The 14,507-nt window shown below is 43.9% G+C and overlaps 1 protein-coding gene across 1 annotated transcript in view; it reads right to left on the bottom strand.

The window, feature by feature from the left end:
- The window catches only part of LOC125152493 (olfactory receptor 5-like), a 939-nt gene extending 373 nt beyond the window's left edge, over positions 1-566 (bottom strand). The window contains exon 1 of the mRNA XM_047834498.1: positions 1-566. This exon is cut by the window's left edge and continues 373 nt beyond it. Within this exon, the coding sequence (XP_047690454.1) occupies positions 1-566 (566 nt within the window).
- Between the last annotated feature and the right edge of the window lie 13,941 nt (positions 567-14,507).

Below are 14,507 nucleotides of genomic sequence, written 5' to 3'. Positions count from 1 at the left end.
AGCAGAGGGGAGACGTCACAGAAAAATTGGTTGAGGACATTGGGGCCACAGTAGGAAAGGCTGGCAATGCATGTCGTCTTGGCCACCGAGACCAGCATCCCCCCAAGCCATGAGGACAAGGCTAAGCCCAGGCAGACCTGGGGCCTCATGAGCAGTGGGTAGTGGAGTGGGCGGCAGATAGCCACGTAGCGGTCATAGGCCATGGAGGCCAGGAGGGTGCACTCTGTGCAGATGAGGACTATGAAGAAGAAAAGCTGTGTCATGCAGATTGTGAAGGAGATATGGTAAGGTCCAGTCCACAAACCCACGAGCAGACTGGGCATGGTCACGGACACATAGCACATCTCCAGGCAGCTCAGGTTGCCCAGGAAGAAATACATGGGCTTGTGGAGCTCGATGTGACTGCAGATGAGGTAGATGATGAGCGTGTTCTCCAGGAGGGTCAGCAGGTAGAGGGTCAGGAAGATGGCAAACAGGACATCCCTTATGTCTGGCCTTGTGGACAAACCCAACAAGACAAACTCCTGGACTCTTGTCATGTTGACCAACTCCAGGGACCTCTCCATCTGTGGAGGGACAAATAAAGTTTGTTGACATTCTGGTTTCTTCAGAGACACAGTAGCAAAAAAACATTGGGAATAGAGACGCTAGGCACTTGGCTAGCCCAAATTCTGTTGGAAATTGTTATACAGAAATGCCAAATAGATGTTTGTGAATGAAACTCTGAGCATGAGATCACTGTCTTTAATCTGTCTTACTAAGTCTGTGTCCTTATACAATTGGATCGCTTGAAAATTGGGAGAAAAACATTGGCCTCCCACGAGGTTGTTATAATATATAAATCAATTGATGGGAAATGCTATACCAAATAAGAAATTAGAATTTTTCTTATTTCAGTTCCCAAAAAAGTGCTTATTCTGGGTCATGTTTTTTCTTTCTTTGTATAGTCTGCCTAAAAATTTATTTATTTAGTTTTAAATGTTTATTTATTTATTTTGAGAGAGAAACAGAGAATCCTGAGCATGCTCCACTCTGTCAGCACAGAGCCTGACTCGGGACTTGATCTAATGAACCACATGACCATGACCTGAGTCGAAATCAAGAGTCGGGTGCTTAACGAACTGAGCCACCCAGGGGCCCCAATCTGTGTAAAAATTTTGGAGTATTCTATAAGTCTGGAGTAGAGCAAGACTGTCATCTCTTTTGTTTGAAAATGTTTCTCTTCTTGCGGCGCCTGGGTGGCTCAGTGGGTTAAGTGTCTGACTTCGGCTCAGGTCATGATGTAGCAGTTCATGGATTCGAGCTCCACATCAGGCTCTGTGCTGACAGCTCAGAGCTGGAGCCTGCTTTAGATTCTGTGTCTCCCTCTGTCTCTGCCCTCCCCTGCTCACACTCTGTTTCTCTATGTATCTCAAAAATGAATAAACATTAAAATTTTTTTTAAGAAAACGTTTCCTCTTCTTAATGCAGATTAATTTTGGGAATTGCATTAGGTTGTCGGTCACCAGTGATGATGTTCAATGGACATGCCATTCATGAGAAGTATTGGAAATACCATTTATTGTATCAGTGTGTGTGATCACAAACACACATAGGCATTATTTCCCCACTGATAAGTTTCTGGAAGCTGAGGCTCACAGAAAAAAAAATAATGTAAACTGGAACACACAATCTCATAATTAAAACTTCCATAACTCATTGAGCCCCTAGTATGCCTCAGTAACTTGCCATAAAGCCTACTTATATTTGTTGGTTTTGTGCCATGAAACAGTATGGAGCCCAAACAGATACATTCACTTGCCCAAGGCCACAGAGCCAGGACACAACAGCACAAAGAAGAAAACATAGCTGGGCCAGACGTCTATGCTGTGCCAACCCCTTTTCATTCCATTGTCGCAATCAAGCCTGAAAAGTCTACACTCAGGGCATGGGGAGTAAAGAGCTGACAAGTGACCCAACCAGAGAATCTTTCTGACTACAGGCTATCATTCATGGGATTCATTCAATAACATTCATTAGGCTTTCCATTCCATAGTAGGTGTTGGGAATACATGGATGAGGAAGACACAGTCCATGTCTGTGGTGAGCCGACTTCTTTTTTTTTTAATTTTTATTTATTTATTTTGATAGAGTGAAAGAGCAGGGGAGGGGCAGAGAGAGAGGGAGAGAGAGAATCCCAAGCAGGCTCCATGCTTAGCACAGAACCCCATGAAGGGCTTGATCCTACAAACTGTGAGATCATGACCTGAGCCGAAACCAAGAGTCAAATGCTTAACCAACTGAACCACCCAGTCAGCACCCTATGAACTGACTTCTTATGAGAGAGTCAATGAACAAACAAACCAATTAAAAAAAAAGCAATTTCAGGTAAGAGGGGGGCCCAAGATAGGAGTTCAAGGCTACTTAAGCTAAAATAATTGAGGATAAACTAGTGATAGAAGGCAATATCTGCCAAATTTTCCTAAGAAAGATACCTACTCTGCACATGAATGTTAGGGATGAAGGTGTCCTGAGACACAATCTCTCGAGTTATATTACCAGGAACCTGGAAGAGCATCCGGCATGAAAGAATTTGTTGCTATCATTTTCTTCTGGTTGCAGAGCACCAAAATTTTCCAAGAGGTCAGATTTGTAGATCTTAAGGCTCTGTACAAAGGAAGATATGAGCTAATCTAACCCTCAGGACACACAGATGTTGTGTACATTACTGCACATACACAGATTGGGCACCAAGGGTCAGGGATGTGACTCCACCGACCTGTTTCATGGCCATCAAGCAGAAGTTTCACCCCAATTAACACAATCACCTTTCATTTACCCTTCTCCCCATTCCTTCCCCTTCAATGAGATTCTTCACTCCCCCTCTTTTTGGTTCTGCTTCTGATCTTCATTATCCCCTCATCCGTATCCCCTCAACAGGCATCTCGTCCACAAATCCTCTCCCGTGGCGTTGATTTTCCTAACATAGGGCTTCAGATGAGCCAAGACACCCCTGGATAATCTGCAGCAAAACTAGTGAGTGCACCCTCAGAGGGTCATATTCGTATCCTGAATCCCAAAACTAGACATTCAAAGATTATTTTATCTCAAAAATATTTGTAATCCATGAATTATTTGCTAAGAGCTGTGCTAGGTTGGAAGCAGATAGGACGGTCAGTAAGAACTCGTTCCTGGTCCTCAGAGGAATCTGTGTCAGGGAACTTTCTCTATCTGTTGCCTTGAGCATTCTACTTAACCTCAGCTGTATGTTAATAAAAAATATAGATAATCATCTCTCCCATGAACTATATAAAATTCTCCGCTGTGGGAAGAGGGGCAACGTAGTGTTGTGTTAAAACTTGGGCTCAGAGTTATACAGAAGTGGGTTTGAATCCAGTTGTTCTAAATGAATCAGAATTTCCCTCATGAGAAGACAGACCCTTGGCTGGTAAAATCTTGAACAGTAATTATCTATTAAGTAAGGACTTTGTGTAAGAAGCAGTGCACCAATAGTGATGGCTATTTGGGCATGAATAAATCTGAGTTTAGCCTCAAAGTGTTAGAGAACTTTCAAGCAGTGGAACTCTGGGAAAGTCACTCAATCCATTTAATTCTGCCTTGTAAATTAATATACAGTATGTGGATAACTACTAAGGTTATTAACTGAGAATTACATCACTTAATATTTCTAAAGCATTCAGAGTCGTTAGCTGGTATGCCATGAATACTCTATAAATAAATTCTTGTAAAAGAAAACCTTCTTTCGGGGTGCCTGGGTGGCTCAGTTGGTTGAGCATCCCACTTCAGCTCAGATCATGATCTCACCGTTTGTGGGTTCGAGCCCTGCTTCGGGCTCTATGCTGACAGCTCAGAGCCTGGAGACTGCTTCGGATTCTGTGTCTCCCTCTTTTTCTGCTCCTCCCCCGCTTTCGCTCTGTCTCTCTGTCTCTCAAAAACAAAACAAAAAAAAAATCATAAAAAAAGAAAGAAAACCTTTCTGTCGTTCCTTGTCCTCATTCCCCTAAGAATAATATTTGGTCTCCTCATGTGATGGTCTCCTCAACTACAGATCCATTCTTGCTGATGCTGCTCTTAGAAGAGGTTGAGATGCTCAGGTGAGTTCAGCTCCTCTTACCTGGAGGAGGAAATGCCAAGGAATAGAGTCACCATTTAGTCCATGTTGGAAGAAGTTGCTCCTGGATCTGAAAAGCATCCACTCCTCCCACCCTTGTTTCTCTTCGTGGTTCTGGATGCCTTTTGTTGCTGAGATGACTATCCTCACAGTGAGAAGGAGGCAGGAAGTCCAGCTTAAACTGGAGCTCTGGACCTCAGAGACCTCCCCCAGTCTCTGAAGATTTGGAGAAGAGTTGGTGTGAAAAACACTTTTACTGATACTTGCTTAAGGGGAGGAGAAACCTCAGATCCACCCTCAGTTCAGGCCATCGTACATTGGCTGATTTATTCCCAAATACCTTGTCTTGTGTTTGGATCCTGGGGCATGAAGATGAGTGGTAGGGGCACCTGGTGGCTCAGATGGCTGTGTCTGACTCTCGATATCAGCTCAGGTCATGATCCCACGGTCGTGAGATTGAGCCCCACGTCAGGCTCCACACTGAGCATGGAAACTGCTTGGGATTCTCTTCCTCTCTCCCTGTCCCTCCCCTGCTCATATTCATTCTCTCTCTCTCTCTCTCTCTCTCTCTCTCTCTCTCTCTTTCTCTCCCTCCCTCCCTCCCTCTCAAAATAAATAAATAAACTTAAAAAAAAAGATGAGTGGTAAGCTGTTCCTGCCTTTTGTTGATAAGTTTGGTTATGGAAACACATGTTCATAACTTGTACTTGTTCTGAGAGAAGATAACGCATCTGAGGACCACGGAAGCGGACTTTCCAGTAGAAATTGGAGGCTAAGAAAATGCTGGCCATTGAAAGTAGGGGCAGGAATGAATATCTGCATGTCCGTATTCATAACAGTATTATTCACAATAGCTGAAAAGTGGGAGTAGTACCAGTGTACATGGAGGGAGGCAATAATGAGCAAAATGTGCTGACAGCTCAGAGCCTGGAGCCTGCTTCGTATTCTGTGTCTGTCTCTCTCTCTGCCCCTCCTCCTCCTCTCTCTCAAAAATGAATAAACATTAAAAAAAATAATCCCAGATGCCCTTTCCTAGCTGTGTGGCTTTGGGACGATATTGTCTCCTCACTGAGCCTGTTTCCACACCAGCAAATTGGAGCTAAGAAGACCTAACCCACCATGTTGTCAGAGCAAGTGTTAGTTTCTGGGGATATCTGGGCACACGTCAGACCTGTATCCTGCCATTTCTCTCAACACTGGGAAGTCAGTGAGAGGCATGGAGCCTTTCATGCACAAAGGTGTTGAGGCTGATAACTCAGTAAGCATTTGATGGGTTGTGAACTACACTTCTCAGAGTATGGATAGGGTCACTAATTATGGAATCTTTAGTTTCTTCAAGTGACCTCACCCACTTCCTTTCTGTGATTCTGGAGCCATGACCAAAACACATCCCCACCAAGTAGTTATTAAGCACTTGCTTGTATATCTCACATGAAGGGGAGCTTATCACCTTTCATGACAGCCTCTCCATCCTCAGAATTTAACAATGATTCCTTGGGGCGCCTGGGTGGCTCAGTCAGTTGAGCGTCCAACTTCAGCTCAGGTTGTGATCTCATGGTTTGTGAGTTCGAGCCTAGTGGCAGGCTCTGTGCTATCAGCTGCTTCGGATTCTGTGTCTCTATCTCTCTCTGTCCCTCCCCCTCTCAAAAAATAAATATTTGAGGGAGGAGAGGGTGGGTGATGGGTATTGAGGAGGGCACCTTTTGGGATGAGCACTGGGTGTTGTATGGAAACCAATTTGTCAATAAATTTCAGAAAAAAAAATAAAAAAAAAAAATTAAAAAAATAAAAAAAAAAAAATAAATAAACATTAAAAAAGTTTTTTTTAAAAAAAAAATAAATAAATAAATAAATAAATATTTGAAAATTAAAAAAATAATTATTACAAAGATCTCCCCAGAAGTATTCGTATACATGGTTGGCAGGACTATAAACTGGAACCAATGTTTTGGAGGACGCAGTGGCTATATCTGCCCACATTAACACTTAGGAGTTTATCCTACTGATAGATGTGCATGTGCACTCAAAGGTCTGTGTATGGGGTTAGTGAGAGCTGAGCATTATCTCCAAGGATAGAAGATTGGAGAGAACCTTGGTCCACTGACAGGACTGGGGAAATGCATTATGTTGTATGCTTTTTTTTTCTATTAAAAAGTTTTTTAAGTTTATTTATTTTGTGAGAGAGAAAGCACGCTGGGGAGGGCCAAAGAGAAGGAGAGACAGAATCCCAAGCAGGCCCTGTACCATCAGCACAGAGCACGATGTGAGGCTTGAACCCACACACTGTGAGATCATGACTTGAGCTTAGGTCAAGAGTCAGAGGCTTAACCTACTATGCCACCCAGGCGTCCTGCATTATGTTGTATTCTTTTTTTTTTTTACATTTTATTTTTTATTTTTTTTAACGTTTATTTATTTTTGAGACAGAGAGAGACAGAGCATGAACAGGGGAGGGGCAGAGAGAGAGAGGGAGACACAGAATCTGAAACAGGCTCCAGGCTCTGAGCAGTCAGCACAGAGTCCGACACGGGGCTCGAACTCATGGACCACGAGATCATGACCTGAGCCAAAGTCAGACGCTTAACTGACCAAGCCACCCAGGCGCCGGTACATTTTATTTTATTTTATTATTTTTTTGAGAGAGCAACATTAAAAAAATCTTTTTTATAATTTACATCCAAATTAGTTAGCATATAGTGCAACAATGATTTCAGTAGTAGATTCCTTAGTGTCCCTTACCCATTTAGCCCGTCCCCCCCTCCCACATCCCCTCCAGTAACCCTCAGTTTGTTCTCCATATTTATGAGTCTCTTGTGTTTTGTCACCCTCCCTGTTTTTAAATTATTTTTGTTTCCCTTCCCTTATGTTCATCTGTTTTGTCTCTTAAAGTCCTCATATGAGTGAAGTCATATGATATTTGTCTTTCTCTAATTTCACTTAGCATAATATCCTCCAATTCATCCATGCAGTTGCAAATGGCAAGATTTCATTCTTTTTTATTGTCAAGTAATACTCCATTGTATATATATATACCACATCTTCTTTATCCATTCATCCATCGATGGACATTTGGGCTCTTTCCATTATTTGGCTATTGTTGATAGTGCTGCTATAAACATTGGGGTGTATGTGTCCCTTCGAAACAGCACACCTGTATCCCTTGGATAAATACCTAGTGGAGCAATTACTGGGTTGTAGGGTAGTTCTATTTTTAGTTTTTTCAGGAATGTCCATACTGTTTTCCAGAGTGGCTGCACCAGTTTGCATTCCCACCAGCTGTGCAAAAGAGATCCTCTTTGTCCGCATCCTCGCCAACATCCGTTGCTGCCTGAATTGTTAATGTTACCCATTCTGACAGGTGTGAGGTGGTATCTCTTTGTGGTTTTGATTTGTATTTCCCTGATGATGAGTGAAGTCAAGCATTTTTTCATGCGTCAGTTGGCCATCAGGATGTCTTCTTTGGAGAAGTGTCTATTCATGTCTTTTGCCCATTTCTTCACTGTATTATTTGTTTTTGGGTGTTGAGTTTGATAAGTTCTCTATAGATTTTGGATACTAAATCTATACGTCGTTTATCTGATATGTCGTTTGCAAATAATCTTCTCCCATTCCGTCAGTTGCCTTTTAGTTTTGTTGATTGTTTCCTTCGTTGTGCAGAAGCTTTTTATTTTGATGAGGTCCTAGTAGGTCATTTTTGCTTTTGTTTCCCTTGCCTCTGGAGATGTATTGAGTAAGGAGTTTCTGTGGCTAAGATCAAAGAGGTTTTTGCCTGCTTTCTCCTCAAGGATTTTGATGGCTTCCTGTGTTCCATTTAGGTCTTTCATCCATCTTGAGGTTATTTTTGTGTATGGTGTAAGAAAGTGGTCCAGGTTCATTTTTCTGCATGTCGCTGTCCAGTTTGCTGAAGAGACTGTCTTTATTCCATTGGATATTCTTTCCTGCTTTGTCAAAGATGAGTTGGCCATCTGTTTGTGGGTCCATTTCTGGGTTCTCTATTCTGTTTCATTGATCTGAGTGTCTGTTTTTGTGCCAGTACCATACTGTCTTGATTATTACAGCTTTGTGGTATAGCTTGAAGTCCGGGATTGTGATGCCTCCTGCTTTGGTTTTCTTTTTCAAGATTGCTTTGGCTATTCAGGCATTATGTTGTATTCTTACAGTGAAAAACTCTACAGCTCTTCCTGCAGCCACATGGGCAAGAATGGTATTAATACATGAGAAGCAAGGTGTACGAACTGTGGAGAATATGCTATTGTTTCTATGAATGGCAGGAGAGGTTATATATTTTTGTATATATGTATGCATATGCATATGCATATGCAATGAATGTTTCTGGAAAGACAGACAAGATTCTGCTAACAGTGGCTGCCTCTTGAGAGTTTCAGAGGGGGCAGAGAGGCAAGAGACATTTTTCATCATATATCCTCATAACATTTTTTAAACTTTTGTCCATGGACATGCATTTTGCTTCTAAAAATTTGCTTCTTAGACATTGAAGAAGGAATGAAAGCCCTCCACAAACAAACTTGCTATAAAAACATTTGATCCACTTATATGAGGTATCTAGAGGGGTCAGATTCATGGAGGCAGAAAGTAGATGGTAGGGACCAGGGGCTGGGGGAGGGGGAGGGGGAGGTGTTTATTGGGTACAGAGTTTTAATTTTCAAGACAAAAAGTTCTGGAAGTTGGTTGCACAACAATGTGAATATACTTTACACTACTGAACTGCACACTTAAAATGGTTAAAATGATAAAATTTATGTTATGTGTATTTTATCCCAATAATATAAAAAAACTAAATATATTTGAAATAACACAAGTATGTTCAAAACAAAGAACATCCTCCAGAAACCAATGCCCACTTCAACATGATAACCAGGATTTATAGTTTGGCCTTATATCCTTCAGATTTTTTGTCATGTACATGAAATGCTTTCTATGATTTGACTCCTACTATAACTTCATTTAACACTTTGGAATCAGAAAAAAAGTAGGTTTATGAATATGTGATTCTACGTAGATCATCCCCATGGATGTTTGATGCATCACATACACAGACATAGTTTCATTTTGAAAAAAAAATTGTTTTTAATTACATTTTGCATTTTAGTGTGTTTCATCCATGGAGTATTTTTCCATATTCATTAAAATGTTCATAATCATGATTTTAATAAGTGTGCAATGTCTTGTCATATAGTGTTGGCAAATAATGTTATACAATTCTGAGTTACCTAAGCGACATGAGGAAGTATTCTTTGTCAGCCAAATGAAGTAAGTAAAAGTACTTGCCTCACAGGCTTGTGGTGTGAATGAATGAAGCTGATGCATTAAATATCTTATCACAGGCCCTGGCACCTAGTAAGCACTTGATTATTGTCATTACTATGTGATCAAGTGGTATTTGATTTTTTAGAACTTGAGAGAGTGCCACAATGGACATCTTTGTATGGGAGTGCTGTGCTTGTTTTCTCTTTTTAAACGAGTTATGGTGAAGAAGGATTGAGGGCATGAGGAGGAACAGAGGAGTGAAGGAGGAAGCAGGGAAGGAGGGATGGAGGAAAGGAAGGGAGGGAAAGAGGAAGGGAGGGGAGTTATTTTACAGCTATGGGATGTAAAGTTTCCTGGAAGGTCAGCCAATGCTCTTCATTTTTGGACCAGAAAAGGTGATGCTCAGAGAGGATCAGTCTGCCTAGGTGACCCAGTGGTCCCCTTGCCCCACCCCATGCTCATTCTATCATCCTGGTTTTTAGGGTTATCTTCAGATGATGGATGAAGCAGGAAACAGAAGCCCAAAGACCTTCACCAACTCAGAAGTCAAAGCGGGGGCTTCCACACCTCCTGCCTCCAGTCAGATTCTCGAAGAATCACCCTTTTTTTCCTGAATAACCAAAAGATGCTTTGCTCCCAAAGAAGACTCTCAGAAACCAGTGCATCCACAGCTGAGAAGCTTGGCTGAAGGAAGCCTCAACAAGATAAAGCTTCTGGCCAGGGAACCTGAAGCTGTCATTTTCTCCCCGAAGACCTCAGAATCAGGGCTCATTATCTACCCTCTGTGCCAATCTGGGGGCAGTGCGGATACAGCCCTTCCATTCTATCCACCCCTCTCTCCAGCTGAAGAGGAGTATACCTCTCCACGGTGCAAAATTCCAGTTCCATGGCAAGGGTGCTTGATGTGGGCCAGGGTGTGAACAAACGGGTCCTCTTCTACTCCTCTGGTGAGAGCACAAACTGATGCAGCCATGTTGGTGGGCAAGCAATTAGACAGGTTAAAACAAAAACTTGCCTTCCCTGATGCAAATCAAACCCACAGTGAGATACCATCTCACACATGCTATGTTGGTTATCATCCAAAAAGGGGGAAAAAGAAGAGATAACAAATGCTAGAGAAGATATGGAGATGACGATGATGGTGACGATGATGATGATGACGATGATGATGATGATGGTGGTGATGATGGTGGTGGTGATGATGATGGTGGTGATGATGATGATGATGATGATGGTGGTGGTGGTCATGGTGATTGATGATGATGATGATCATAATAGTGGTGGTGATGATGGTGATTGTGATGATGATGGTGATGGTGACAGTGGTGGTGATGATGAAAGTGACGATAGTGGTGGTGATGGTGATGGTGGTGGTGATGACGGTGGTGGTGGTGATCATGATGGTGGGGATGATGGTGGGGATAGTGATGATGATGATGATGGTGGTGGAGATGATGATGGTGGTGGCGGTGGTGATGGTGATGATGATGGTGGTCGCGATGATGATGTTGGTGGAGATGAAGATGGTGGTGGTAGAGATGATGATGCTGGTGATGGTGATAATAATGGTAATGCTCATGATGATGCTGGTGGTGATCATGATGGGGATGGTGGTGATGATGGTGGTGATGACGGTGGTGATGATGGTGGTGGTGGTGGTGATGATAATGATGATGATGGTGGTGATGATGATAATGGTGATGGTGATGATGATGGTGTTGATGATGGTGGTGATGGTATGATGATGGTGGTGGTGTTGGTGATGATGATAGTGTTGGCAATGATGATGGTATTGGTGGCGATGATGATGGTGGCGATGGTGATGATGATGGTGGTGATGATGATGGTGGTGGCGATGATGATGGCAGTGGCGGTGATGACGGTGGTGCTGGTGATGATGACGGTGGTGGTGATGGTGATGATGATGGTGATGGTGGTGATGAGAAAGATGATGATGGTGGTGTTGGTGATGATGATAGTGTTGGCAATGATGATGGTATTGGTGGCGATGATGATGGTGGCGATGGTGATGATGATGGTGGTGATGATGATGGTGGTGGTGATGATGATGGCAGTGGCGGTGATGACGGTGGTGCTGGTGATGATGACGGTGATGGAGATCATGATGGTGATGGTGGTGATCATGATGGTGGTGATGATGATGATGGTGGTGGTGGTGATAATGATGGTGGTGGTGATGATGGTGGTGGTGGTGATGGTGATGGTGGTGATGATGGTGATGTTGGTGATGATGATGGTGATGGTGAGATGATGATGATGGTGGTGATGGTGATGATGATGATGGTGGTGATGGTGATGATGATGGTGCTGGTGATGATGGTGGTGATGATGGAGGTGAACGTGATGATGATGATGATGATGGTGGCGATGGTGATGATGATGGTGGTGATGATGATTATGGTGATGGTGATGACGATGATGATGGTGGTGATGGTGATGATGGTGGTGGATGGTGATTATGATGGTGGTGATCGATGGTGATGGTGGTGATGATGAAGGTGGTGATGGTTATGATGGTGGTGGTGGTATGATGGTGGTGGTGATGGCGATGGTGATGATGATGATGATGGTGATGGTGGTGAAGATGATGGTGGTGGTGATGATGGTGATAGTGATGATGTTGGTGGCAATGACGATGGTGATGGTGGTGGTGGTGGTGGTGGTGGTGATGATGATGATGGTGGTGATCATGATGATGATGGTGGTGGTGATGATGATGATGGTGATGCTGATGATAATGGTGGTGATGGTGATAATGATGGTGGTGATCGTGATGGTAGTGGTGGTAATGGTGATGATGGCTCGATGGGATGATAATGGTGGTGGTGATGGTGGTGATGACGGAGGTGATCATGATGATGATGGTGGTGATGGTGATGAGGATGGTGGTGGTGGTGATGATGGTGAGGATGGTGGTGGTGGCGATGACGATGGTGGTGGTGATGATGATGGTGGTGGTGATGGTGATGGTGGTGGTGATGATGATGGTGATCGTGATGATAATGATGGTGGTGGTGATGGTGATAGTGGTGGTGATGATGATGGTGGTGATGGTGATGATGGTGGCTTTGGTGATGATGGTGGTGAACCTGATGGTGGTGGTGGTGATGATGGTGGTGATGATGGTGGTGGAGGTGATGATGGAGGTGATCCTGATGGTGATGGTGATGATGATGGTGGTGGCGGTGATGATGGTGGTGGTGGTGATGATCCTGATGGTGATGGTGGTGATGATGATGATGGTGATGGTGATGATGATGCTGGCAGTGGTGATGATGATGGTGGTGGTGATGATGATGGTGGTGATGATGGAAGTGATCGTGATGATGATGGTGGTGATGGTGATGATGATGGTGGTGGTGATGATGGTGGTGATGGTGATGAGGATGATGGTGGTGATGGTGATAATGGTAGTGATGGTGATGATGATGGTGGTGATCCTGATGGTGATGGTGGTGATTATGATGGTGGTGGTGATGATGACGGTGATGGTGATGAAGATAATGGCGGTGGTGATGATGATGGTGATGGTGATGATGTTGGTGGCGATGACGATGGTGATGGTGGTGGTGGTGGTGGTGGTGATGATGGTGATGGTGGTGGTGATGATGGTGATGGTGGTGATGATGATGGTGGTGGTGATGATGATGATGGTGGTGGTGATGATGATGGTGGTCATCCTGATGGTGGTGGTGGTGATGATGATGATGATGGTGATGATGATGATGGTGAAGGTGAAGATGATGATGGTGGTGGTGATGGTGATGGTGATGGTGGTGGTAATGACGATGGTGGTGGAGATGATGGTGGTGGTGGTGGTGATGATGATGGAGGTGATCCTGATGGTGATGGTGATCATGATGGTGGTGATGATGATAGAGGTGATCCTGATGGTGATGGTGATCATGATGGTGGTGATGATGGTGATGAGGATGATGATGGTGGTGATGGTGATGATGATGATGATGGTGGCGATGGTGATGATGGTGGTGATGATGGAGGTGATCATGATGATGATGATGGTGGCGATGGTGATGATAATGGTGGTGATGATGATGGTGGTGATGGTGATGAGGATGATGATGGTGGTGATGGTGATGAGGATGATGATGGTGGCGATGGTGATGATGATGGGGGTGATGATGATGGTGATGCTGATGATGGTGGTGATGATGATGGTGAGGGTGAAGATGATGATGGTGAGGGTGAAGATGATGATGGTGGTGGTGATGGTGATGGTAATGACGGTGGTGGTGGTGATAATGGTGGTGGTGGTGGTGATGATGATGGAGGTGATCCTGATGGTGATGGTGATCATGATGGTGGTGATGATGATGGAGGTGATCCTGATGGTGATGGTGATGATGATGGTGGTGATGATGATGGTGGTGGTAATGATGATGGTGGTGATGATGATGGTTTTGGTGATGATGGTGGTGATGATGGAGGTGATCATGATGATGATGATGGTGGTGATGGTGATGATGATGGTGATGATTGAGATGATCATGATGCTGATGATGGTGGCGATGGTGATGATGGTGGTGATGATGATGGTGATGCTGATGATGGTGGTGATGATGATGGTTTTGGTGATGATGGTGGTGATGATGGAGGTGATCATGATGATGACGAAGGTGGTGATGGTGATGAGGATGGTGATGGTGATGATGATGGTGGTGGTAATGATGATGATGGTGGTGGTGGTGATGATGATGATGGTGGTGGTGATGGTGGTGGTGATGATGATGGTGGTGATGGTGATGATGGAGGTGGTGGTAATGATGATGGAGGTGATCCTTATGGTGATGGTTGAGATCATGGTGGTGGTGATGATGGTGGTGGTGATGGTGATGATGGTGGTGGTGGTGATGACGATGGTGGTGATCCTGATGGTGATGGTGGTGATGATGGTGGTGGTGGCAATGATGATGGTGGTGCTGAGGGTGATGATAATGGTGGTGATGATGACGATGGTGGTGGTGATGATGATGGTGGTGATGAGGATGATGGTGGTGGTGGTGATGATGATGGTGGTGATCCTAATGGTGATGGTGGTGATGATGATGGTGGTGGTGGTGATGATGATGGTGGTGGTGATGATGAT

This window comes from Prionailurus viverrinus, chromosome E2 (assembly GCF_022837055.1).
Source record: "Prionailurus viverrinus isolate Anna chromosome E2, UM_Priviv_1.0, whole genome shotgun sequence".
Lineage (NCBI taxonomy): Eukaryota > Metazoa > Chordata > Mammalia > Carnivora > Felidae > Prionailurus > Prionailurus viverrinus.
Note: the sequence above shows the minus strand (reverse complement) of the source record. Positions and strands in the feature narration are given on the sequence as shown.